The 21226-nt window shown below is 43.3% G+C and overlaps 1 protein-coding gene across 1 annotated transcript in view; it reads right to left on the bottom strand.

Annotated features, from left to right (window-relative positions):
- Positions 1–8054: 8054 nt before the first annotated feature.
- The window catches only part of LOC149459816 (rac GTPase-activating protein 1-like), a 102782-nt gene continuing 89610 nt past the window's right edge, over positions 8055–21226 (bottom strand). The window contains exons 13-16 of the mRNA XM_089680600.1: positions 19085–19217; positions 16947–17046; positions 11386–11470; positions 8055–8311 (exon numbers count right to left, since the gene is read on the bottom strand). Of these exons, the coding sequence (XP_089536726.1) occupies positions 8242–8311; positions 11386–11470; positions 16947–17046; positions 19085–19217 (388 nt within the window). The 3' untranslated portion in view covers positions 8055–8241. The remainder of the gene's footprint in view (positions 8312–11385; positions 11471–16946; positions 17047–19084; positions 19218–21226) is intronic.

The following is a 21226-nucleotide window of genomic DNA, read 5'->3' as shown; positions in this document are numbered from 1 at the left end:
TCCATTTATTCAGATGCTGAGGAAGGAGAGAATGTCACTTAGGGCTGCTGACATCACATCCAAGATGGCAGCATGCTCTGGCTTTTTCATGTCTACATAAGGGTGGATTTTGCAGGTAAATAACATCCATATCATACATTACATGCCCATATAATCCTCTGGGAATATTGGTGTCGAATTGCATGGTCTGGTAATATTGTCTCTAACCAGTTTTGGACACTGCATGTACTACACGTGCCCAAAAAAACGTAATCAAAGTACATATGTAGTCTTTCTGCCCCACTGCTGCTCCCCCTAACACATACTGGTAATGCTAAGCAATCAAAATGACAATTGGGGGTTGCTGTGTAAACACAATAGCTGTTAATGCTGCTTCTGTAAAAAAAAAATAATTGTTCTGACACAGTGTATATAAACATTGTTTAGACACTAAATCAGGGGTCTCCAGACTTTCTCCAGTTACTGTCTTTCAGACTTTAGGGGTGCCAGACCATGGCCAGTGGCAGTAGGAAAAGTCCCGGCTTCAGTAGGAGTAAATGTCCCTTCTTTGGTTTTAGGGGAATTAATAGTGCCCCATTGTTGGTGTCAGTGGATGGAATAGTGTCCCCACATTGGTGCCAGTGGCTTAATAGCACCCTGTCAGTGGAAGGAATAGTGCCCCATTGTTGGTGTCAGTGCAGGAATTATATCCCCATTGTTGGTGTCAGATGCTTTATCAGTAGGAGCCAAAGGGATGGATAAAGGCAAGAACGGGGATGCAGTTTGGAGACCACTTCCTTGGATAGATACAAAGTAACATGGTTACCTTTGAAATTGGAAATATCCTCCTGCGCTCAATACAGGCAAGGTCCCTAAATCAACAGCTGCTGTCGCTTTACCTTAAACCATTAAGTAACCAATTATATACCTTAAATTAGTGAAGCGCTAGATAAATAAATCTATATATATATTAAAGTGCCATCAGTGAATAATAGTGCTTTAGTGTTAATAGTTCCTTACTAATCAATGGAACACTACAACTAATATTTACCAAATTAACAAACTCATATTCATATATAAAAATCAAACTGAATCCATAATATATCAGTGATAGATAGTATAATCCGTGGAAAATAATATTTAAATCTAAAATAAATTCCTACTTCCCATTCAATATTTAGAGTGAAAATTAATAATCAATAATTTAAAGTGAACAAGTGTATATGACAAACAAAAAACCTTTCCATGTGCATATACAAAAATATATATATAAAAATTATATATATATATATATATATATATATATATATAAAAGTCCATGCAGGTGTAACTTGTGACAAAACGGTGATCTTCACTTCTAGTGCTCAAACAAATCCTCAAATGGCAGCAGTGCCTGCTCACCTCCCCGCACTGACCCTCAAGGGGCCAAAAGACTACTGGTCTCCTCTATGGCCAATCTTTATTTCCAGGTAGCTCAGCAGGGGATCACAGGGTTTCCACTCCACCTCCACTCATACGTCATATAGGACACAAACAGAGCTTTAAACTTTGCACTTCCTCCTCCAACTTCAAAGCTCTCTTCTCTAGTGTCCTCACAGCGTAGGAACGGTCATCCACAGTGCCATTTGCAGTTGTCTTGTCTCCAGAACTTCTCTGCTGAGGAGCTGTACTGTATGCACATACAGAACTCCTGCTCTGTCGGGCGCCGTGTGTTAGTAAAATCCGGAGCTGCCCAGCGACACCTCTCATCCTCCTATGGTTGCCTTTGAATCTACTTTGTTTCATTCATCTGTAGATCAAAGTGATGAGCTTCAACTTGCATATGTCCTCAGTTTAAACAACCTGACAAGTTAAAAAAAAAAAAAGTTCCTATTTAACTCCTTAGTAGCATATGGGAAAAAAAAACTTACCCCCCCCTGTGGTCCAAAGAGGGTGGGGTTTACAGGTTTGGGAGCTGGCCTGGTTAAAGATACTCTGTACTTTGCCCATTCAGGTCCATTGAAATCTCACTCCTGCCCCACTTCTGCTCGATTTGGCCGCTCTCCTATGAATCCCTTGGTAACTACCTACTGAGTGAGAGAGCAAATGCCACTAGTGTTCAGTCATGTGAGGAAGAGGATAATGTCATCAAGTCTCTCTAGGCTCTGAAACATTCCCAAACAAAGTTTATCTCATGGTTGTAAGGAAAGTGCCACCACTCTATCGCAATGACTAATTCTGTAAGGGTGAAAGGGGTCAGAGGTTGGTGGTCCAAAGGCAGGGGCAGCAGCGTGTCCTTGCCTTGTTTGAATATACTTTTATTGACTAATGATGTCATTGGTGTGTGACTATTGGCTTGTTTGGAAAGTTTGGCCTTTTTGTGTGCTCCCCAGCCATGTCACGATTAGTTGACTGCAAGTGACCAAACAGATGCATGTGCATTAGGCACAGGGGATACACTTCCTCTAATATTTGCATCAGGAACTTGATCCTGGTCCCCTATAGACCTACCTCTCTCATATGAGAGATTCTCTAACTTTGACATCAAAGCAATGTGATGGTTTTTACTCCCCATCTATTCACAATTCAACGTAGCCTTTACATTGGTGAACTCTTGGTGCTATATTATTACTCAACCCCTGAGCGTTCCTCAGGGTACCTTGGTGACCCCTTTTGTAGAAGTCTAATCTTTTTCTTAGCTGTAGCCCAGAATGCTGATGTCCTGTTTCCCCTGTGGTTAATATTGCACCCTTCTTGGGTACCCCCCCGTTCCCTACCTTGTACTCTTCCACCTATCTGTGTCTAATCCTGGCATCAATATTATTCACATTTCCCTTCAGCAAGACATTTTGTTGAGCTTTGTTGTCTCAACATGCTGTCTGGTTGCTGCTCTGTGAGACTTTTGCTCAGGTTCTTCTGGTGGACTCCTTCAAGACAACCAATGTCCAACCTTTCCATTCAAGGTCACTGAAACTCTACTTACTTCCTGGGAGATTAGCTCAGGTTTTTCTGGTGGACTCCTTCAAGACAACCAATGTCAAACTTTTCCATTCAAGGTCACTGAAACTCTACTTACTTCCTGGGAGATTAGCTCAGGTTCTTCTGGTGAACTCCTTCAAGACAACCAATGTCACTGGAACTCTACTCCTCACTTCCTGGGAGTTTAGTTCCATTAAATAGATCTCCCTTGGTCTTAAAACTGCCCTGAGCTTTGACAAGCCTTCTGCCCAGTATTGGGGTCAAGAAGCACCAGACTGCCTATCTTTCAAGCTGCAAAGGCTTACTGCTTTTGCCTCCCTAAAGAGCTGGCCTTTGACATTGGTCAACTGCTTTGCCAGCTTAGTATTAGAAAAGGTTACATTTATCTCATTCTCAGTACACCTTTGTTCCCCTCCACGTACAATCTATGTATGCCCACACACTTGCTTTGTCGCTTTCATCGCTCATCTTCAGTCATGTGACAGCTTTTCAGACTCTTACACAGAGATCTCCCAGTATTGCTGCTTCCCTGATATTGGCCACATTCCACCCTCTTTCTTGAGAGTGCATAGATGGCTTCCCTCATACTCTGCAATTAATCAGGTGACTGAATCCTCACCTAGTGTGATAATAGGGAATTTCATTCTACAGTTCATTCTTATTCTTTACTCTGCAACTTCTAACATTTGGAATTACCAGACAACTAGCCCTTGTATATCCTCTGCCTAGCACCTTGGCTTTCACACTCCCTGTGCACTGTCTTTCATACAAGCTGCTCTTCATCACCTGTTGTCACTTTCTATATCCCTTGGGGCCTTTCTCAGGTGCTCCTGCCTGCGCAAAGCTCTCTCCTCTTGCAAAAATGGGGTTACCCCCTTAAATTGAGTTTCTGAAAGAATAAAACTCTCTCAATACAGAACTGTCATTCTACATTGGCTCCTCCGGTCTTTTCTCGGGGTATCCACTTATTCTCTTATAGTCGTGGCCAAAAATATTGGCACCCCTGTGTTCCTGTCAGATAATGTACCACTTTGCCCAGAAAACTGATACAGTTCAAAATGTTTAGACCCCTGGTCTCTCTGCGTTACTTACTCTTGACCTCTGCTCTCTCTGTGTAGTTTACTCCTGCTCTGACTTTTGCATTACTTACTCCTGACGCTTGCCCTCTCTGACCTGGCCTCTGCATTACTTTCTCCTGACGCTTGCCCTCTCTGACCTGGCCTCTGCATTACTTACTCCTGACGCTTGCCCTCTCTGACCTGGCCTCTGCATTACTTACTCCTGACGCTTGCCCTCTCTGACCTGGCCTCTGCATTACTTACTGCTGACGCTTGCCCTCTCTGACCTGGCCTCTGCATTACTTACTCCTGACGCTTGCCCTCTCTGACCTGGCCTTTGCATTACTTACTCCTGACGCTTGCCCTCTCTGACCTGGCCTCTGCATTACTTTCTCCTGACGCTTGCCCTCTCTGACCTGGCCTCTGCATTACTTACTCCTGACGCTTGCCCTCTCTGACCTGGCCTCTGCATTACTTACTCCTGACGCTTGCCCTCTCTGACCTGACCTTTGCATTACTTACTACTGACTCTTGCCCTCTCTGACCTGACCTTTGCATTACTTACTCCTGACGCTTGCCCTCCCTGACCTGACCTTTGCATTACTTACTCCTGACGCTTGCCCTCTGAGTTACCTATTGCTGACACCTGCTCTCTCTCTGTTTAGTTACTCATGACACTTGATATCTCTGAGTTAGTTACTCCTGAACCCCCCTTCACTCAATTTGTTACCTACTCCTGATTGCTGCATTTCTTACTCCTGACCCCTACACTCTTTGCTTTATGTACTCCTGGCCTGACCTCTGCGTCACTTCCTCCTGACGCTTGCACACACTGAGTTCCTAATTGCTGATGCCTGCTATCTGTCTGTTTACTTACTCCTGATATCTCTGTGTTGGTAACAAATTGAGTGACGGGGGTCAGGAGTAACTTACTCCCAGGGGCGGACTGATTATTTGGAAACTCGGGCACTGCCCGAGGGCCCGGGGTCAGTAGGGGGCCCCATGAGATGCCCCTGGTACCTTTTTCATAGGCTTTTTTGAGTTTGGGCAAGGACACAGGAGCCCCATGATCCCCTGTTGCCCGGGGGCCCCATGAGTTGTCAGTCCGCCCCTGCTTACTCCTGATTCCTGCACCCCATACATTTTTTACTCCTGACCCCTATATTCTCTGTGTTACGTACTCCTGATCTGGGCTTTAACTTGCCGCGGTCAATAGATACAGATTGCACCTTGACTTTTGCAAGAGGAAAGCACATTATAAATGCTGATTTAAAAAATATTTGTATAAAGCAGTGCTAGTGTTTAGCATAAAGGGAAAAAAAAAAACCATGATTCAGCACATTTACACTAATGCGCTGTAAATCACTTACCGCTGCATTAAACAAGGACACTCCTGCAGCAGATGCTTGGTTCTGAAACAGTTGCCTGGTGAATGGAAGTTTGTGTGCAGGGAGCCATTTATCCACTAGGTGGCGATATGCTATAAGATTATATAAGGCGGGTAGTTTCTCATCAGCTGCAAGCTGGCCATGCCATGCAAAGCATATTGTACATTTTATACAGTCCTGGTTTTATCTTTACATTGTTCATCTGTGCTTCCTACAGGTTCTACCAGAGCAGGACAACTAGTAATCTGTTATAAAATATCTGATCTCCTGCCCAATCCTCTTCACTATAACAGTCTGCATTGTGTGACAGCCAGGGGCGGACTGACCATTGGGGAACTTGGGCACTGCCCAAGGGCCTGGGGTCAGTAGGGGGCCCCCATGGGATGCTCCTGGTACCTTTCATAGGCTTTTCTGGGTGTGGTTTGAGCATGGGCGAGGACACAGGGGCCCCATAGGTTGTCAGTCCGCCACTGGTGACAGCATTCATAGTTTTTAGCTATACTGTATCTGGTTTCTTCTGGGCTGAAGACATTTCCGGCTACTTATGTCTCTTGGGGTAGGGGGTTCCATAGCTTTTGGCTCTGCCACCCCACGGCCATGTACGTTCATTGCTCCTACAGTAGGTCATTTGCAACCCTCTGCTGATGTTACGGTCTCACAGCCCCTGCAATATAAAGAGAACTTGTGAAGGGAGTTGTCACTGCCAACCCAAGTTCTTGAGCCTTCTATATTTATCTTGCTTCACGACCTAATGTAGATCTAAAGGACCTTGCACAAAGGTCTAAACAGATCCTCATATCCAGTTACTATGTGACACAAAAGCCTTTAAATATATAATTAAAAAACAATAAATGTCTCACAAACGCCCCATCCCAGACACTGCAGCTCACAGCAGAAGGGTTTCAGCCATAGAGGCAGTGCTAACTCCACCAATATGACCAATTATGTGATTACATTTAACACACTAAAATATTATATATATATACACACATACATTTGTGAGTGAAGCAGTCTCACCTGTTCACAGCTACTTCACCAAAAAAACTGTTATATTTTGCACAATAAATGGAATAGACTTGTGTTTGTATAAAAAAAAAAGTGCAATATTACTAAAAGTTCCTAAGTGAAAGCAGATTTTAACGCAACCCCTTCAATCACCATAAAAGTGACTTGTTCGATTAACCAAAACTGAAAACTCAAAAAGTTCATCCAAAAATCAGTGCTGACCAACTCTTAGCAGCTACTTCAATGGACCTCTAATCACTTACCAGAACGTTTTGCCCCACCAGCGAGACCCAAAGAAAGAATTAAAAGGCAGCAGCCTTACTGTAGCTGCTGACTTATCTAAAAGACACTCGCCTGTTCAAGGATCCAGCGCTGTCCTCACCTGGGCCAGTTTTTTACCATTCGTCAGGTCCCTGGCACCAGCATACATAGTGTGGGAAGCCGGTAGTGACTCTTTGCAGCTCCACAGTTAGCTTCCTGCCACGCTGCCCTTTATAAACAGTCCTGCAGCTTTCCAGGACCTGTGATGTATCCCAGAAGGCTGTGGGCAAAGGAGGGGGGCATCAAACTTCTGATTGGATTGCCTAGGCTCCCAGGTGGAAGTGGGTACCTTTCAAAACCAGGGGCCACTCCCAACCAAAAACTTGGAGAAGGGGGCAGAAAAGCAGAACAGAGTGGGGCCCAAACCTCTTCTCAGGTCCTCCACTGGCGCTCCTGGCTCCTCCACTTCTTGGTGTGCCCCCATATCAAGCTGCTTGCTATAGGGGCACACCTCTGGGTTCGAAAGACAGCACATCTTGGCCCTGCCACATCTCACAAGGTTTAACTGGAGCCTCGGCAAAGCCAGTAAGACCAAGAAGTGACAGGATAGAGCCACTGCAGACAGCAACAGCGCTGGATCAAGAGAGGACTCTGGTAAGTATAAGGGGGTGGTGGGGGTTGGGTGAATGGGCAGTATTGCTATCCAAACATTTTATTACCATAATGCATTCCTTGCTTGTTCAGGCTTTAGAACCATTTTAATGGCCCTAGAATTATTTTTCATTAAATTGTTTCTTACTGTGTTTTCCTTCCTCCTCATGACCTCTGGAAGTTGACTCCACATTCTTTTTTTTTTTTTTTTTTTTTTGCTGAGATCCAGAGTAATAGAAGGGACTCTTGAGTTAAGAATTCAGACTTTGAAATTGGGTAGTTACTACAATCAATAGAATGTACTCCCCCAAATAGGGCCTATCAGGTGCTCAGGGTTACGTAGAGGCCAATGAGGAGTACAAAAAAGTTCTTGGAGTGGAGCCAATCATTTCCTGGCCTCATTGAGACAAAGATAGTGTAAACCAGGGGTGTCAAACTGGCGGCCCTCCAGCTGTTGCGAAACTACAAGTCCCATCATGCCTCTGCTTTTGGGAGTCATGCTTGTAACTGTCAATCTTGCAATGCCTCATGGGACTTGTAGTTTGGCAACAGCTGGAGGGCCACCAGTTTGACACCTGTGATGTAAACCATGTGCGCTGCGCCTGTACACTGCATGACCAATGACATCACATCCAATACTACAACAGACTGGCAGATGTGCCCACACCACCCCATGCTGCCCCCACCTTGGTTCTAAGACCAGCCCAAGCCATGTCAACTGGAAAGAAATCAGTGAAAAGCTTCTACTGCAAAGTAATCATTAATCGTTCATTTTACAAAGTTAACACACACAAAAAAAAGGACACGGAGAACAACCTACATGCCAAATACAAAATCAGTGACACGTTGCGGTGAACAGGCTCTATACATACAACACAAAACAGTCATGTGATTGGTAAGTGCGCAGTGATTCGGTTTCCTTGTGAGGAGGCCACTCCATTTCAGTTATTTGGAGAAGTGAAAAATCTTCCCGGTTTCTTCACCACTTCACTTCTGCTGGCAGACTCTGTTCTGTACGCGGGAAACACAGGAAAAGGTAAAATAACTCGGCATGACCATTTTCTAAGAGTAATTGAAACTTTTTTTTCTAATTTTTTACTTGCTTGCTGTTCCATATTTACTTTGTATGTAGATCATGCTCCTTCTACTGGTCATGTATATATGTGGATTTATAAATGCTGCCTCTACTGGTCGTGTATATATGTGGATTTATAAATGCTGCCTCTACTGGTCGTGTATATATGTGGATTTATAAATGCTGCCTCTACTGGACGTGTATATATGTGGATTTATAAATGCTCCCTTCTACTGGTCGTGTATATATGTGGATTTATAAATGCTGCCTCTACTGGTCGAGTGTATATGTGGATTTATAAATGCTCCCTTCTACTGGTCGTGTATATATGTGGATTTATAAATGCTGCCTCTACTGGTCGTGTATATATGTGGATTTATAAATGCTCCCTCCACTGGTCGTGTATATATGTGGATTTATAAATGCTGCCTCTACTGGTCGTGTATATATGTGGATTTATAAATGCTCCGACTACTGGTTGTGTGTATATATGTGGATTTATAAATGCTCCCTCCACTGGTCGTGTATATATGTGGATTTATAAATGCTGCCTCTACTGGTTGTGTATATATATGGATTTATAAATGCTGCCTCTACTGGTCGTGTATATATGTGGATTTATAAATGCTGCCTCTACTGGTCGTGTATATATGTGGATTTATAAATGCTGCCTCTACTGGTCGTGTATATATGTGGATTTATAAATGCTGCCTCTACTGGTCGTGTATATATGTGGATTTATAAATGCTGCCTCTACTGGTCGTGTGTATATGTGGATTTATAAATGCTGCCTCTACTGGTTGTGTATATATGTGGATTTATAAATGCTCCCTCTACTAGTCGTGTATGTATGTGGATTTATAAATGCACTCTAGTGGTCATGTGTTTATGTGGATATACAAGGCTACAATCCCATTCACAGTTGGATACGGTACAAGTGGCAGCTACAGGAATCTACCGAATCCTGCTGCTCAGGTGTGAGAAGCTAGCTGTGGCCACTGAGCCTGTACACTGCAATGACAGACTGTAGTCGCAGCTATTGGTGGCTGTTTGCACAGTCAGCAAATACCTGCTGGTCAAAGTTTTTTTTTTTCTTTCCTATCAACCTCAGCTCCACCTAGTGGCAATATTTAACACTTTTATGAATGAGCAACATTTGACCTGTAGAGGAAATCATACATTCGATTTGCTCCAATAGCACAGAGCACATGTGCCAGCAGATTTCCTAGACGAATAAAGTTATAGTTAGTCTGGCTGAAAAAAGGCAAAATAAGTCCATACAGTTCAAACCATAAAAAAAAAAAAAAATAAAGTTCTGATCCTATTCCCACAGTTATCCAGGAGGAAGGCAACAAAAAAAAAAACCCAGGAAAGCATGATCCAATTTGCTCTTGCTGGGGAGAAAAATTCTTCCTGATCTCCCAAGAGGCAGATATTCCCTGGATCAATTTTACCTATAAATGTTACTATCCAGAATAGCTATGCACTTTTTTGTTTTTATAAATGCACCTCTGCTGAGCACCCAATATAGATGTACATTTTGTATCCAACAAAATTATTTTCAGTTATATTTACACAGAAAGTCAAGAATAATAAAGGACAGAAAGAAATCAAGTCGGACCTCCTTGCTTTGGTATTAAAACACTAATCTTTGGCTCCTTGCTTTGTTGGTTAGCAAATTGCCCCCTTACATAGGTGGGTCCCTGGAGACCTGCCCCTTTATACGAATGGCAGTTGAGAAGAGTGCAGCTCACATTGAAGGTTCAATGGGAAGAATCCATCCCTTAGGTTAAAGGAAACTTAGGATCTGAGGGTCATGAGGTGAGGCTCTACTGCCATACAGTTGGTTCTGCCAAGTGACGTTCGCCCCAGAACTATGAAGGCACCATCAGATGGTTGGTCAACCCACCATTGCTCTAGAAACTTCTGGAGGAACGCTGGTTGAGAATGGCTGATCGAAGGGTTGAATGCTGGTGAATCTAGAACCGTGAACATGCCTAGACAGGAGGTCCATCCACCACTTCTCAAGAAATGTCTAGAGCAGGTGTCTCCAAACTTACTCTCAAACAAAAGGCCTGTTTACTGTCTTACAGACTTTTGGGGGTTCAGCTTATGACCACTGAGTAGAAAATGCTGTTGAATCAGTGGAAATAAACAATGCTTCATCATTCATTTGAGCAGAAGGAATAGTGCAAATTGTTGGCATCTGTGGAAGGAATAGTGCCCCATCTTTGGTGTCAGTGGGAGGAATGGTGCCCCATCAATGCTGTCAGCAGCGGGAATAGTACCCACATTTTTGGTATCAATGGGAGGAATGGTACCCCATTGTTGGTGTCAGTGGAAGGAATTATGTCCCATCATTGGTATCTGTGGGAGGAACAGTGCCAATTCATGATATCAGGGGAAGTAATTGTGCCTCGGCATTGGTGTCCATTGGGAGAATGGTGCCCCATTGTTCGTCAGTGAAAGGAATTAGGTCCCATCATTGGTGTCTGTGGGAGGAACAGTGCCAATTGTTGATATCAGGGGTAGAAATCATGCGTCATCATTGGTGTCCATGGGAAGAATTGCAGCCCATTGTTTGTATCAGTCTGAGAATAGTGCCTTGCTTTCGGGTGTAAGGGTCGGATAAAGACAGGCAAAGGGCCACATCTGGCCCCCGAGCCGCAGTTTGGAGAGCACCGGTCTCAAGGAAACCTAGCTGAGAATGGCCGATCTAAGGGTTGGATGCTGGTGAATTCAGAACAATGAATATGTCTAGATAGGAGATCAATTCACCACTGCTCGAGAAACTTCTGGAGGAATGCTGGTTGAGAATGGCTTACCTAAGGGTTGGACGCTAGTGAATCTAGACCTATCAACATGTCTAGACAGGAGGTCAGTCCACCATGGCTAAAGGAACTTCTGGAGGAAACTTGGCTGAGAGTGACTGATCTAAGATGGACACTGGTGACTCCAGACCCATGAATATGCCTAGATTCATCTGCTTGTAATAAATTACATTACTTACAGATATGGGGAGGGAACTTTGGGTTTCAGAGGAGCAGCCGGAGCAGAGTTAATCTCAGGAGATGTCAGCGGACGGAACAGACGCTCTGATTGGAGAAAAATGGACAAATCACAATCTGCATTCTCATGAAATGACACTCTTCAAAATGTTACACCCATTCCACAGCTGCTAATGTTCTTCATATTATTTCTCAACTAATGGCACAATGGAGACCCCAGCTTGTCCCCGGTTATGGCAAGAACAATATTGTGTAGAATATTCTAACACTTGTTCAAAATGATAGCATTCACTCAAGAACATCTCCCACGTGAGGAATATATTATATTTATCAGAACAGAAATGTTATATGTCCATAGAATATCCATAAATCATAGATCTTTTCTTAGGTCATCAAAACACAGTTCATAATGTAGCACCCCGACAGGTGGGGGTACCTCAGAGACAGGAAGGGCTAGCATTTTCCCAGGGCCAAGTCCATAGATGAAAGGTGGGGGATGGAGAAACCACTTTGTGACGAGTAATAAAATATCTGAAAAGACACACAGACTATTTTCCTAACAGATCAGAATATTCAGCTTCACCTCCCTAGGTTGCAGTCAGGGGGAAAGGGAGAGCTCACAGGGTCCAGCCTGACTATTTATACTCTCCCTCAGCATGCACCAGTGGTAATCAACCTACTGGTTGCCTAGAGCAAATTTTCATAATTCTGTGGCATCTCATAGCATAACCAGCATAATATTAGTCATGGACTTATGGGTTATAGTAAATCATTACCAGGGGCGGACTGACCATTCAAGCACTGCCCGAGGGCCCAGGGTCAGTAGGGGGCTCCATGAGATGCCCCTGGTACATTTCATTGGCTTTTTCATAGGCTTTTTTGGGTGTGGGTGAGGACACGGGGGCCCCATAATCCCCTATTGCCCGGGGGCCCCATAAGTTGTCAGTCCGCCCCTGTACAGTATGTATATAGGAGTTTAAATATGGATAGTTACAGTATGTATATGTTGTTGGTGGACATTCCTTGACAAGTGTTTTATACTTTTGAATTATTTGTACAATATCCTGTAATTAGATGATCATTGTGACTTAAAAGATATAAAAGATAGTGAAGATACACGGGTAATATGTAGAGCCCTGTGTTGGGTACTGTATTTCTTTCCACATTGTATTCCGATTATTCCCAGCCTACTCCTATTATTCTCAACCATCTGGAAGTTTGTAAACTAACTTAATGTGTCACAGAATTCAGGGAAGGAAATGTGTGGGATCTTCACATATTATATTTACACAGAAAGAGTCAAGAATAATAAAAGGACAGAAAGAAATGAAGTCAGACCTCCTTGCTTTGGTATCAAAACACAAACAGAGGGCACAAAACACTTGTTAATCTTTGGCTCCTTGCTTTGTTGGTTAGCAAATTGCCCCCTTACATAGGTGGGCACCTGGAGACCTGCCCCTTTGTATGAATGGCAGTTGAGAAAAGTACAGCTTACATTGAAGGTTCAATTGGGAAGAATCCATCCCTTAGGGTTAAAGGAAACTTAGGATCTGAGGGTCATGAGGTGAGGCTCTACTGCCGCCATACAGTTGGTTCTGCCAAGTGACATTCGCCCCAGAACTATGAAGGCACCATCAGATGGGAGGTCAACCCACCATTGCTCTAGAAACTTCTGGGGGAACACTGGTTGAGAATGACTGATCTAAGGGTTGGATGCTGGTGAAGCTAGAACTGTGAACATGGCTAGACAGGAGGTCCATCGACTACTGATCAAGAAATGTCTAGAGCAGGGGTCTCCACACTTTCTCTCAAACAAAAGGCCTGTTTACTGTCTTACAGACTTTTTGTACAATATCCAGTAATTGGATCATTGTGACTTGCTATATAAAGATAGTGAAGTTATACGGGTAATATGTAGAGCCCTGTGTTGAGTACTGTATTTCTTTCCATGTTGTATTCCGATTATTCCTAGCCTACTCCTATTATTCTCAACCATCTGGAAGTTTGTAAACTAACTTAATGTGTCACAGAATTCAGGGAAGGAAATGTGTAGGATCTTCACAGTCACTATGCCCTGGCGGTAGCACTGCTGTGTCACACATTTCACAGAGCCCGCCTTCTGAGCTACAGAGGAGCAGAGGGGAGGAGTTTCAGGAGGCGGAGTCAGTATAGGAATCATTGATTGCGGGTAGCAACGTACCACGGTAGTCCTTACAAATGGAGAAACTGCAAAGCATGCTGGGAATTAAGAACGTTGTGGAAAGATGGCCAGCAGACAGGCAGGACAACATGAAAGGAGATTTTCCAAGTAATCTTCAAATTCCAAGTAATTGTCAAACAGAACTATTGTTCGTTTTGGTATTACAATGCTGAGGTTATAAAATGAAAATGTATGTTGTGACCATAGATTTCCTTTAGTCAGTTTTAATAAGTGTGTAAAGATTCATGATTATGGATATTCAATGGACACGTTACATTTCTGCGATGATAAATATTATAATAGATTTCTCACATGGGGGATATTCTGGAGGGAGACCTATAATTTTTGAATAAATATTCTCTCTCTGTACAGACTGAGGATATCGGTTCTGACAGCTGCTGTGAAACGTTTTTATGTCTTTATTATCAGGAGGGGTCCGCATACATTTACAGGGAACTTGGAAATCCATTTTAAAAAGTGGACGAGAATGGCTTTGATCAATTAAAATAATTTTACTAAAAAGTTTACAAGTTTTTAAACTTTGTTTCTAAATATTGTCTGCAATATTAAAATGTGTATTAGACACCAAAAAAAAAACAAAAAAAAACAGAAAAAAACACACCATAAAGAAAAACACAAAAAAATTAAATTATTAAAAAAAAAAAAAAAAACACAAACACCACAAAAGAAAAAAATTATTAAAACAAAAAAAATTAAACAAAAAGAAAAAACTACAAAAAAAACAAAAAAACACAACCTTACCAATCTTAACCCCTTCTTACTTCTGCTGCCTCCAACTCACTAAAGCATGGACTACACTGTATCTGAGCACCACAAATCAAAAATGCTATTTAATTCATTTTTAATATTCAAAGCAAAACTCCCCCATCCATCCATGTCCCCATGATTTTGCCGAGAAATCACTTTGAAAAACATCCCCCCAGCTTTTCTGGCCATGGCCATCTTGAGTAAGGGCAGATGATTCATGTACAGGGGCGGACTGATAACTCATGGGGCCCCCGGGCAATTGAGGATCATGGGGCCCCTGTGTCCTTGCCCACACTCAAAACACACCCAAAAAAGCCTATAAAAAAGGTACCAGAGGCATTTTATGGGGCCCCCTACTGACCCCGGGCCCTCAGGCAGTGCCGAGTGCTCGAATAGTCAGTCTGCCCCTGTTCATGTAGCATTGACTTCCGGCAATCCATCTGCCCTTAGCTCAGGCATGCATGCAGGAGGGTGTGCTTTGCTGAACCCCCTCTTCCTTCAAGAGACTCCTGGGATGTATGGCATTTGCCTAAGCCTGGAAACCAGGAAGTGACTGAAGAAACGTAAAAAAGAAAAAAAAAATGTAAACAAGCAGATAAGATACTTTCCCATTTACAAATGATATCAGCATAAGGACTAAATACAGTCACTGCTGATCGTGAGAGAGAGGTTCCACATTATGAGATTCTAAATGATGTGAGGCAGAGGTGGGACTATCATGTGTTCTCTGTGATTGGCTATCATAACAGTCACATGATCAGAAACTCCCAGTTAAAACGTCATGGGAAGCTCCCGATGCATATTTGCAGTTACTGCCCTGGAAGCGTGCTCTCGGCACAGTAAACCATTCCCCATGGACACTTGTGGCCACTCCGTATTAAAGCCCATCTGCATATATGTGTACGTCCAGTGGGAACTGGTTGATATGTGGTGGCTGCAGTCATTTTAATTTTTCAGGCTTCTTGCCCCCTTCATTTTCTCCTGGTGATCTGCAAGTAACAGAATTTCCTGTTTTGGGGTGACACTATATCACGGTTCTGTATATAAAGGATCAGCAATGTAACCCTTGAACAACACTAGACAACACCCCCCCTCTACTCTTCTCCATAACATTGAGGTGGGTTCTGTAGTCCTAAAACACTTCCTGGCAATACTGAGTGATCACTCTGTAGTGTTATCTCACTGTTCTGCATCAATAGAGGGAGCCATGGTTGTCCCCCAGGCTGCTCTCCTAATTTGGACTTTAAACAGGTCTTGCTCTCCATCTACATGAAATAGGGAGCAGAGAATCTGTAGTTTACAGAAGATGGCTTGGAAGGAAGAAAACGTCTTTTTGATTTGAGTTCCGTATACAGGTAGTTCCCAAGATATGGCATGATCAACAGGTACTTTCTGTACTTGCTAAAAGAGGTATTGGCTTTAATCAAACAAAAAAAAAAACCCAGAAAAAAACCAAACCCTCAAGAAACCAAACCCACAACAACAAAACCCACAAAAAACCAAACCCTCAAGAAACCAAACCCACAAAAACAACAAACTCTCAAGAAACCAAACCAACAAAAACAACAAAAGGCAAAACAGACAAAAAACAAACCCTCAAGAAATCAAACGCACAAAAACAACAAAAGCAAAACCCACAAAAAAAAAACAACAAAAAAAAAAAAAAAACAGACCCTCAAGAAACCAAACCCACAAAAAAACAAACCCTCCAGAAATTAAAAAAAAAAAATAAAATAAAATAACAAAAACAAAAAACAACACCAAAAATCCAAAGCCACAAGAAACCAAAGCCACAAGAAACCAAAGCCACAAACCCCCCCCCCACTATAAACCCCCCAACAAAACCACAAATGCAGCCACCACAGTACTGAGAAGTTGCAATATAATACATTTTTCTACTTTGGTTTATATATCCATTAAAGAAGAACGACAAAGCCTTACTTCCATTTTTACCAATGTGTTCTCTTCTCCAGGGGACAAGGTACACGTAGTATTTTCTCATCTCCCTATGTCTGGTTTAAGGCTAACAAGACAAGCGTCTTTCCTCCCTCCACAGCTGTCCGACAACGCAGCTAGTAAAGAGATGGCTACTTTGACAAAAGTGCCGTTTCTCAGTTTCCAAGCACTTGCCTGCTTGCTGGAATATTTTAGCTGACAGGCCCCCTTTGCCCTAATGGAAGCTCATCTTATTTTAGGCAAGTGCTTGGCAGTGGAGAAAGATGCCATTTGTCGAAGCAGCCATCTCCTTGCTAGCAGTGTTGTCGGAGGCCCATGGAAGAAGAAGGGGTGCAACCTCACAGCTAGTCCTACACAGCACATCAGAAGATGGGACAAATCTACTACATGTACTTTGTACCCTGGTGAACAGAACACATCAGTAAAAAAAAAATGGAAGTGAGACTTCATTAATATAGGGGGCATCAAGGACACCAATTTTTTACGCATGCTGGCTGGGCATTCTAACATGTAAACTCCTGCTTGCTTGTTGATATTCTATGTACATGGTTTGCTAAAAACATATTTACAAAGAGGAGGGTGCCCCACCTTCTGAGTCATTTTGCGGTGTGTGTATAATCTTGAAGTGCTTGCTCTCACCTTGTGCCAAGCTCAGCGAGTCGCAGTTCTGATTCTCCTGGTTGTTGGAAAGAAACTGATTCCAGAATCCAGATGGCAGGGAGAGCAGAAGAGACATCACCTGGGAAAGGACGGCAATTATTTCCAGACATAACTGCAGCCATAGTAGTGTGGCAGCACCCAAATATTCCCCTTAAGCTTTAACATTAACAGCATCTGTTTGCAAAGCAAGGTCATCAGCTCACTTCCCCCCTCCCTTTTTTCCTGTGGAATATTGTGTTTCAGTCTGTAGCTGGCTCCCTTATTTTCAGCTGAAGATCGTTTATCTAGCAAGACCATATCCTGCACTGCTTAGAAATTATTTTAAATATACAGAAAGTGAAAGAGGAACTATATGCATTGTGACGTAATTGCTGATATGTATAACCTGTAAAATGCTTTTCAAGGCACTTAGCTTGCAGACATGAGTCCTTGCTAAGTCAACCAGCGCTGGTAAATAAAAAGTTTGTTTTCCTCAAGTTCATGTCCGGAGTTTTACCTGGAATTCCCAAAGTAGCCATTACAGTAGCTCATGAGATATGCCAGCCCTGCTTTCTGCTCTCCCTCCTATTTCAATTATAAAGGCCTGGCTGGTTGAGAATAGACCTTCTGCAGTGTAATGATGGAAGAAACCATGTGATCATTGGCTAGGCTGTAAGGGACATGATTCAGCTCAGTGTAATCTAACCAATAAGAGTGCAAAACAAATGTCTTAGGAGTTCAAACCCCACTTTGTCAGGGCATGAGAAATATGTTGTGATATTGAATGGACTCATCGACGCCCCTGAGCAAGGAATCCTGTAATAGGAGATAAGTCTACCTATATGGCTACGTTACATATTACACATATTGTATATTTAGGGTATAACATGGTGCCAAGTGGACCTTATTTAGTCTTGGTTTTCCAACGTACTTCAGCACACACTAATGATGTTGGAGTGGCCTGGAGGGTTTTTAAAACCGAGTTCCACCCAAAAGTGGAAGCTCAGCTTATCCGCCTCCTCCCTCCCCCCTTCGCTGTCACATTTGGCACCTTTTGGGGGGGAGGAGTGGATACCTGGTTTTAAAACGGTACCCACTTCCGGCTCAGTTTGCCGAGGCAAAGTGAGTCAGAAGTTCAGCCCCCCCCCCGGCAGCCCTCTGGAAAACGTAACAGGCCCCAGAGGACGGAGGCCCATTCACAAGCTCAGCACGTTCCAGGCATGCGCAGTAGGAAACCATCTGTGAAGTCACAAGGCTTCACTGCCGGTTTACCTTAGTCAAGATGGTGGCGCCAGCACCAGACAGCCGATTGATTTTTTCATTGCCGAACCAGGCTGTCTTAACTACCCTCTGCTTGCTGCACACCCAAGACCCTGCTTTATCCCAGCTGCACCTTGTCCCTTGTGTCCACCCCCATAGCCTTCGTTTACCTTCTTCTACCCCTGATGCCAAACCAGTGTGCCAGTTGTAGTGAATTTCTGGGGACCACTAAGGTTTCCAGCCCATCCCATCCCCACCATCAAAAGCTCTAGTGAAGACCAATTGGTACCTGAATGTGTGTCCTTGGAGAGCCTGCACCATCTGCCAAAAGTTATCAAAACAAGAAGTTTCTCTGGCATGATTAATGGTTAGCTTGCAGGTGGATTTTTCAATCTGGGTATGAAGGGGTCCTTATTTTTTTGAGAGCTGGAGAACCCAAGCCATCAGGCACAAGCAAGGACTTTCTTCACTATTTGAAGATTCATATCTAGATACATGTTTCTACCTTCTTGATTTTTAGCTCAGAGCAGCATTTTTCCCACAACAAGCAAATTGCTTTTTTAACTCTAAAATGTTACCTTTAAAAAAAAAAACAAAAAAACAAATCCTAATATGCTTCCTATTTTTTTGTAGGAGGTGTGATTTTTTTTTTTTTTATTTGCGGGTCCACTTTCAGTAAGCTCCTTGATAACTTGTTGGATTTACAAAGACAAAAAGGTATTTGTTTACTACATTTAGGCATAACAATGCAAAAAACAAAAATATAAAAGTCAAATCAAAGGTTTCTTTTCAGGTAAACTTTCCCAAAACTTAAGACATTTGTTGAAAGTAGACTACGGTTTTGTGAACATCCACAAAACCCCATCAGAGTCCATTACCTTGGCCTGTCTTGGGGTATCTTGCATGATCATGAGAGGGCTGGGATCCGGCACAGAGTGTCCAACAATGGTCGGGCCAAGGACTCGAGACAAGTTCATCTTATCCATCTGACACTCTGGGCTGCGCATCACCCTATAGGAAATAGAAGGACTGCTGAGACTGGGGTGAAGTAGAATGGGGGACACTTGTGTCAACTGGTCTGCCCTAATGACTCCACCAGAGTGCTCCTTCCCCTATCCGCCCAGGGGGTGCAGGTGTACTCACTCAGATTCTCTCCTGTAGAGCTTGTGGAATGGCTGCTGCTACCAGGCCTATCAGCTGGGCTGCTCCTTCCTTGCCATACAGGTGGTCCTCTCTCAGAGTCCAGAGAGTCCCGAGTTTTCCTCTTTCTAGCTCCAGGCTTGCAGGCAGGCCACATCCCACTAGGCCTCCTGGCAACCTTCCTCCTTCAGCTTCACATCTTCCTGCCTCACACTCCTCTCCCACACCACTCTCCTGCTACTGAGCAGGCTCCAACACTTTTTAAAGGAGTTTAGCCCTTTGGCAAGCCTCCCGTTGGGGATTGGCTGAGGTCCCTCAAAAGTGAAGCCGACCACTCCTCAGATCCACCCACTGTCTCCAAGGCCCTCCTCCGAAAGCCTCAGAGCAGGGGGAAATTCCAGAGGGGCTGACCTGCAAAGTCTCTCAGTCCTGACCACAATTTGACCCCTCTGGCTATCTCACCTGAGCTGCTAATCAGCTCCTCTCTAGTCATTAGGGTTTAGCTCCCCCTAGCTAAACTAGGAGGGTGCCACACGTGTCTCGCTTTTGAAATATTCCTTTAATTCCTGTTCTAGAGACACAATTGGAAGAAGTGAGAGCGAAGCTCTCAAAACTGAGTGGAAATCTTTCTAAACAGGTGTCATCACTGTATCCTGAGGAATGATAGTTATGGGACCACAAAGCTCTGCTTCCAATAACATGGAATTCTGCTAAAGTGTCAAACAATTATAAACCTATTTAGAAAAAAAAAAAAAAAAAAAGAAGAAGAAGAAGAAGAAGGGGTGTGGCCACACACGTGACGTCATTCCACACATCGAGAGGGAGACTCCAATGGTGCTAGTCTGCTGTGTTACACATGGTTTGTACCCATGTTTCTTGTAAGTGTAGATTTATTATTTTCTTAAACTTGCTGCCTAAATACTACAATATGTTGTAATCCTCTGTATTTTAAGACCCTTTTTGCAGTAAGTTCATTTGGGAAAGGAGTGCAGTTCCATTTCTGGGACCAGAGTTTATGTACCTGCAGAGCAGCAAGGTGTTTTGGGATCTCCATGGAGATCTAATGGTCCAGTAAGGAGCCTATTTATATATACAGTTGCAAGAAAAAGTATGTGAACCCCTTGGGATTACGTGGAGTTTTGCATGAATTGGGCATAAAATGTGCTCTGAACGTCATCTAAGTCACAACAATAGAAGAACACAGTCTGCTGAACATAATACTACACAAACATTAGATGTTGCCATGGTTAAGTTGCATATAACATGTAAACATTCACAGTGCAGGGAGGAAAAAGTATGTGAGGCCCTAGCTTAATGACTTCTCCCAGAGCTAATTGGAGCCAGGAGTGAGCCAACCTTGACTCCAATCAGTGTGATGATATTGGATGTGTTGCTGACAGCTGTCCTGCCCTTAAAAAACACACACCTGTTTTGGGTTTACTGGTTTCAAGAAGCACTGTCTGATGTGAACCATGCCTCGCAGAAAAGAGCTCTCAGAAGACCTACCATCAAGAATTGTTGATTTGCATGAAGCTGGAAAGGGTTACAAAAGTATCTCCAAAAGCCTTGATGTTCATGTGTCCACGGTAAGACAGACTGTCTACAAATGGAGAAAGTTTAGCACTGTTGCTACTCTCCCTGGGCGTGGTCGTCCTGTAAAAATGACTGCAAGAGCACAGCGCAGAATGCTGCATGAGGTAAAGAAGAATCCCAGAGTGTCAGCTAAAGACCAACAGAAATCTCTGGCACATGCTAACATTTTTGTTGACACATCTACAATAAGGAAAACATTAAACAAGAATGGAGTACATGGGAGGACACCACGGAGGAAGCCATTGCTGTCCAAAAAGAAGATTGCAGCACGTTTGAAGTTTGCAAAA

Source organism: Staurois parvus, unplaced genomic scaffold (genome assembly GCF_062004578.1).
Source record: "Staurois parvus isolate SC_StPar_1 unplaced genomic scaffold, SC_StPar_1.0 ptg000246l, whole genome shotgun sequence".
NCBI classification, from domain to species: domain Eukaryota; kingdom Metazoa; phylum Chordata; class Amphibia; order Anura; family Ranidae; genus Staurois; species Staurois parvus.
The sequence above is the reverse complement of the archived record's forward strand: the minus strand, read 5'-3'. Positions and strand labels throughout refer to the sequence as shown.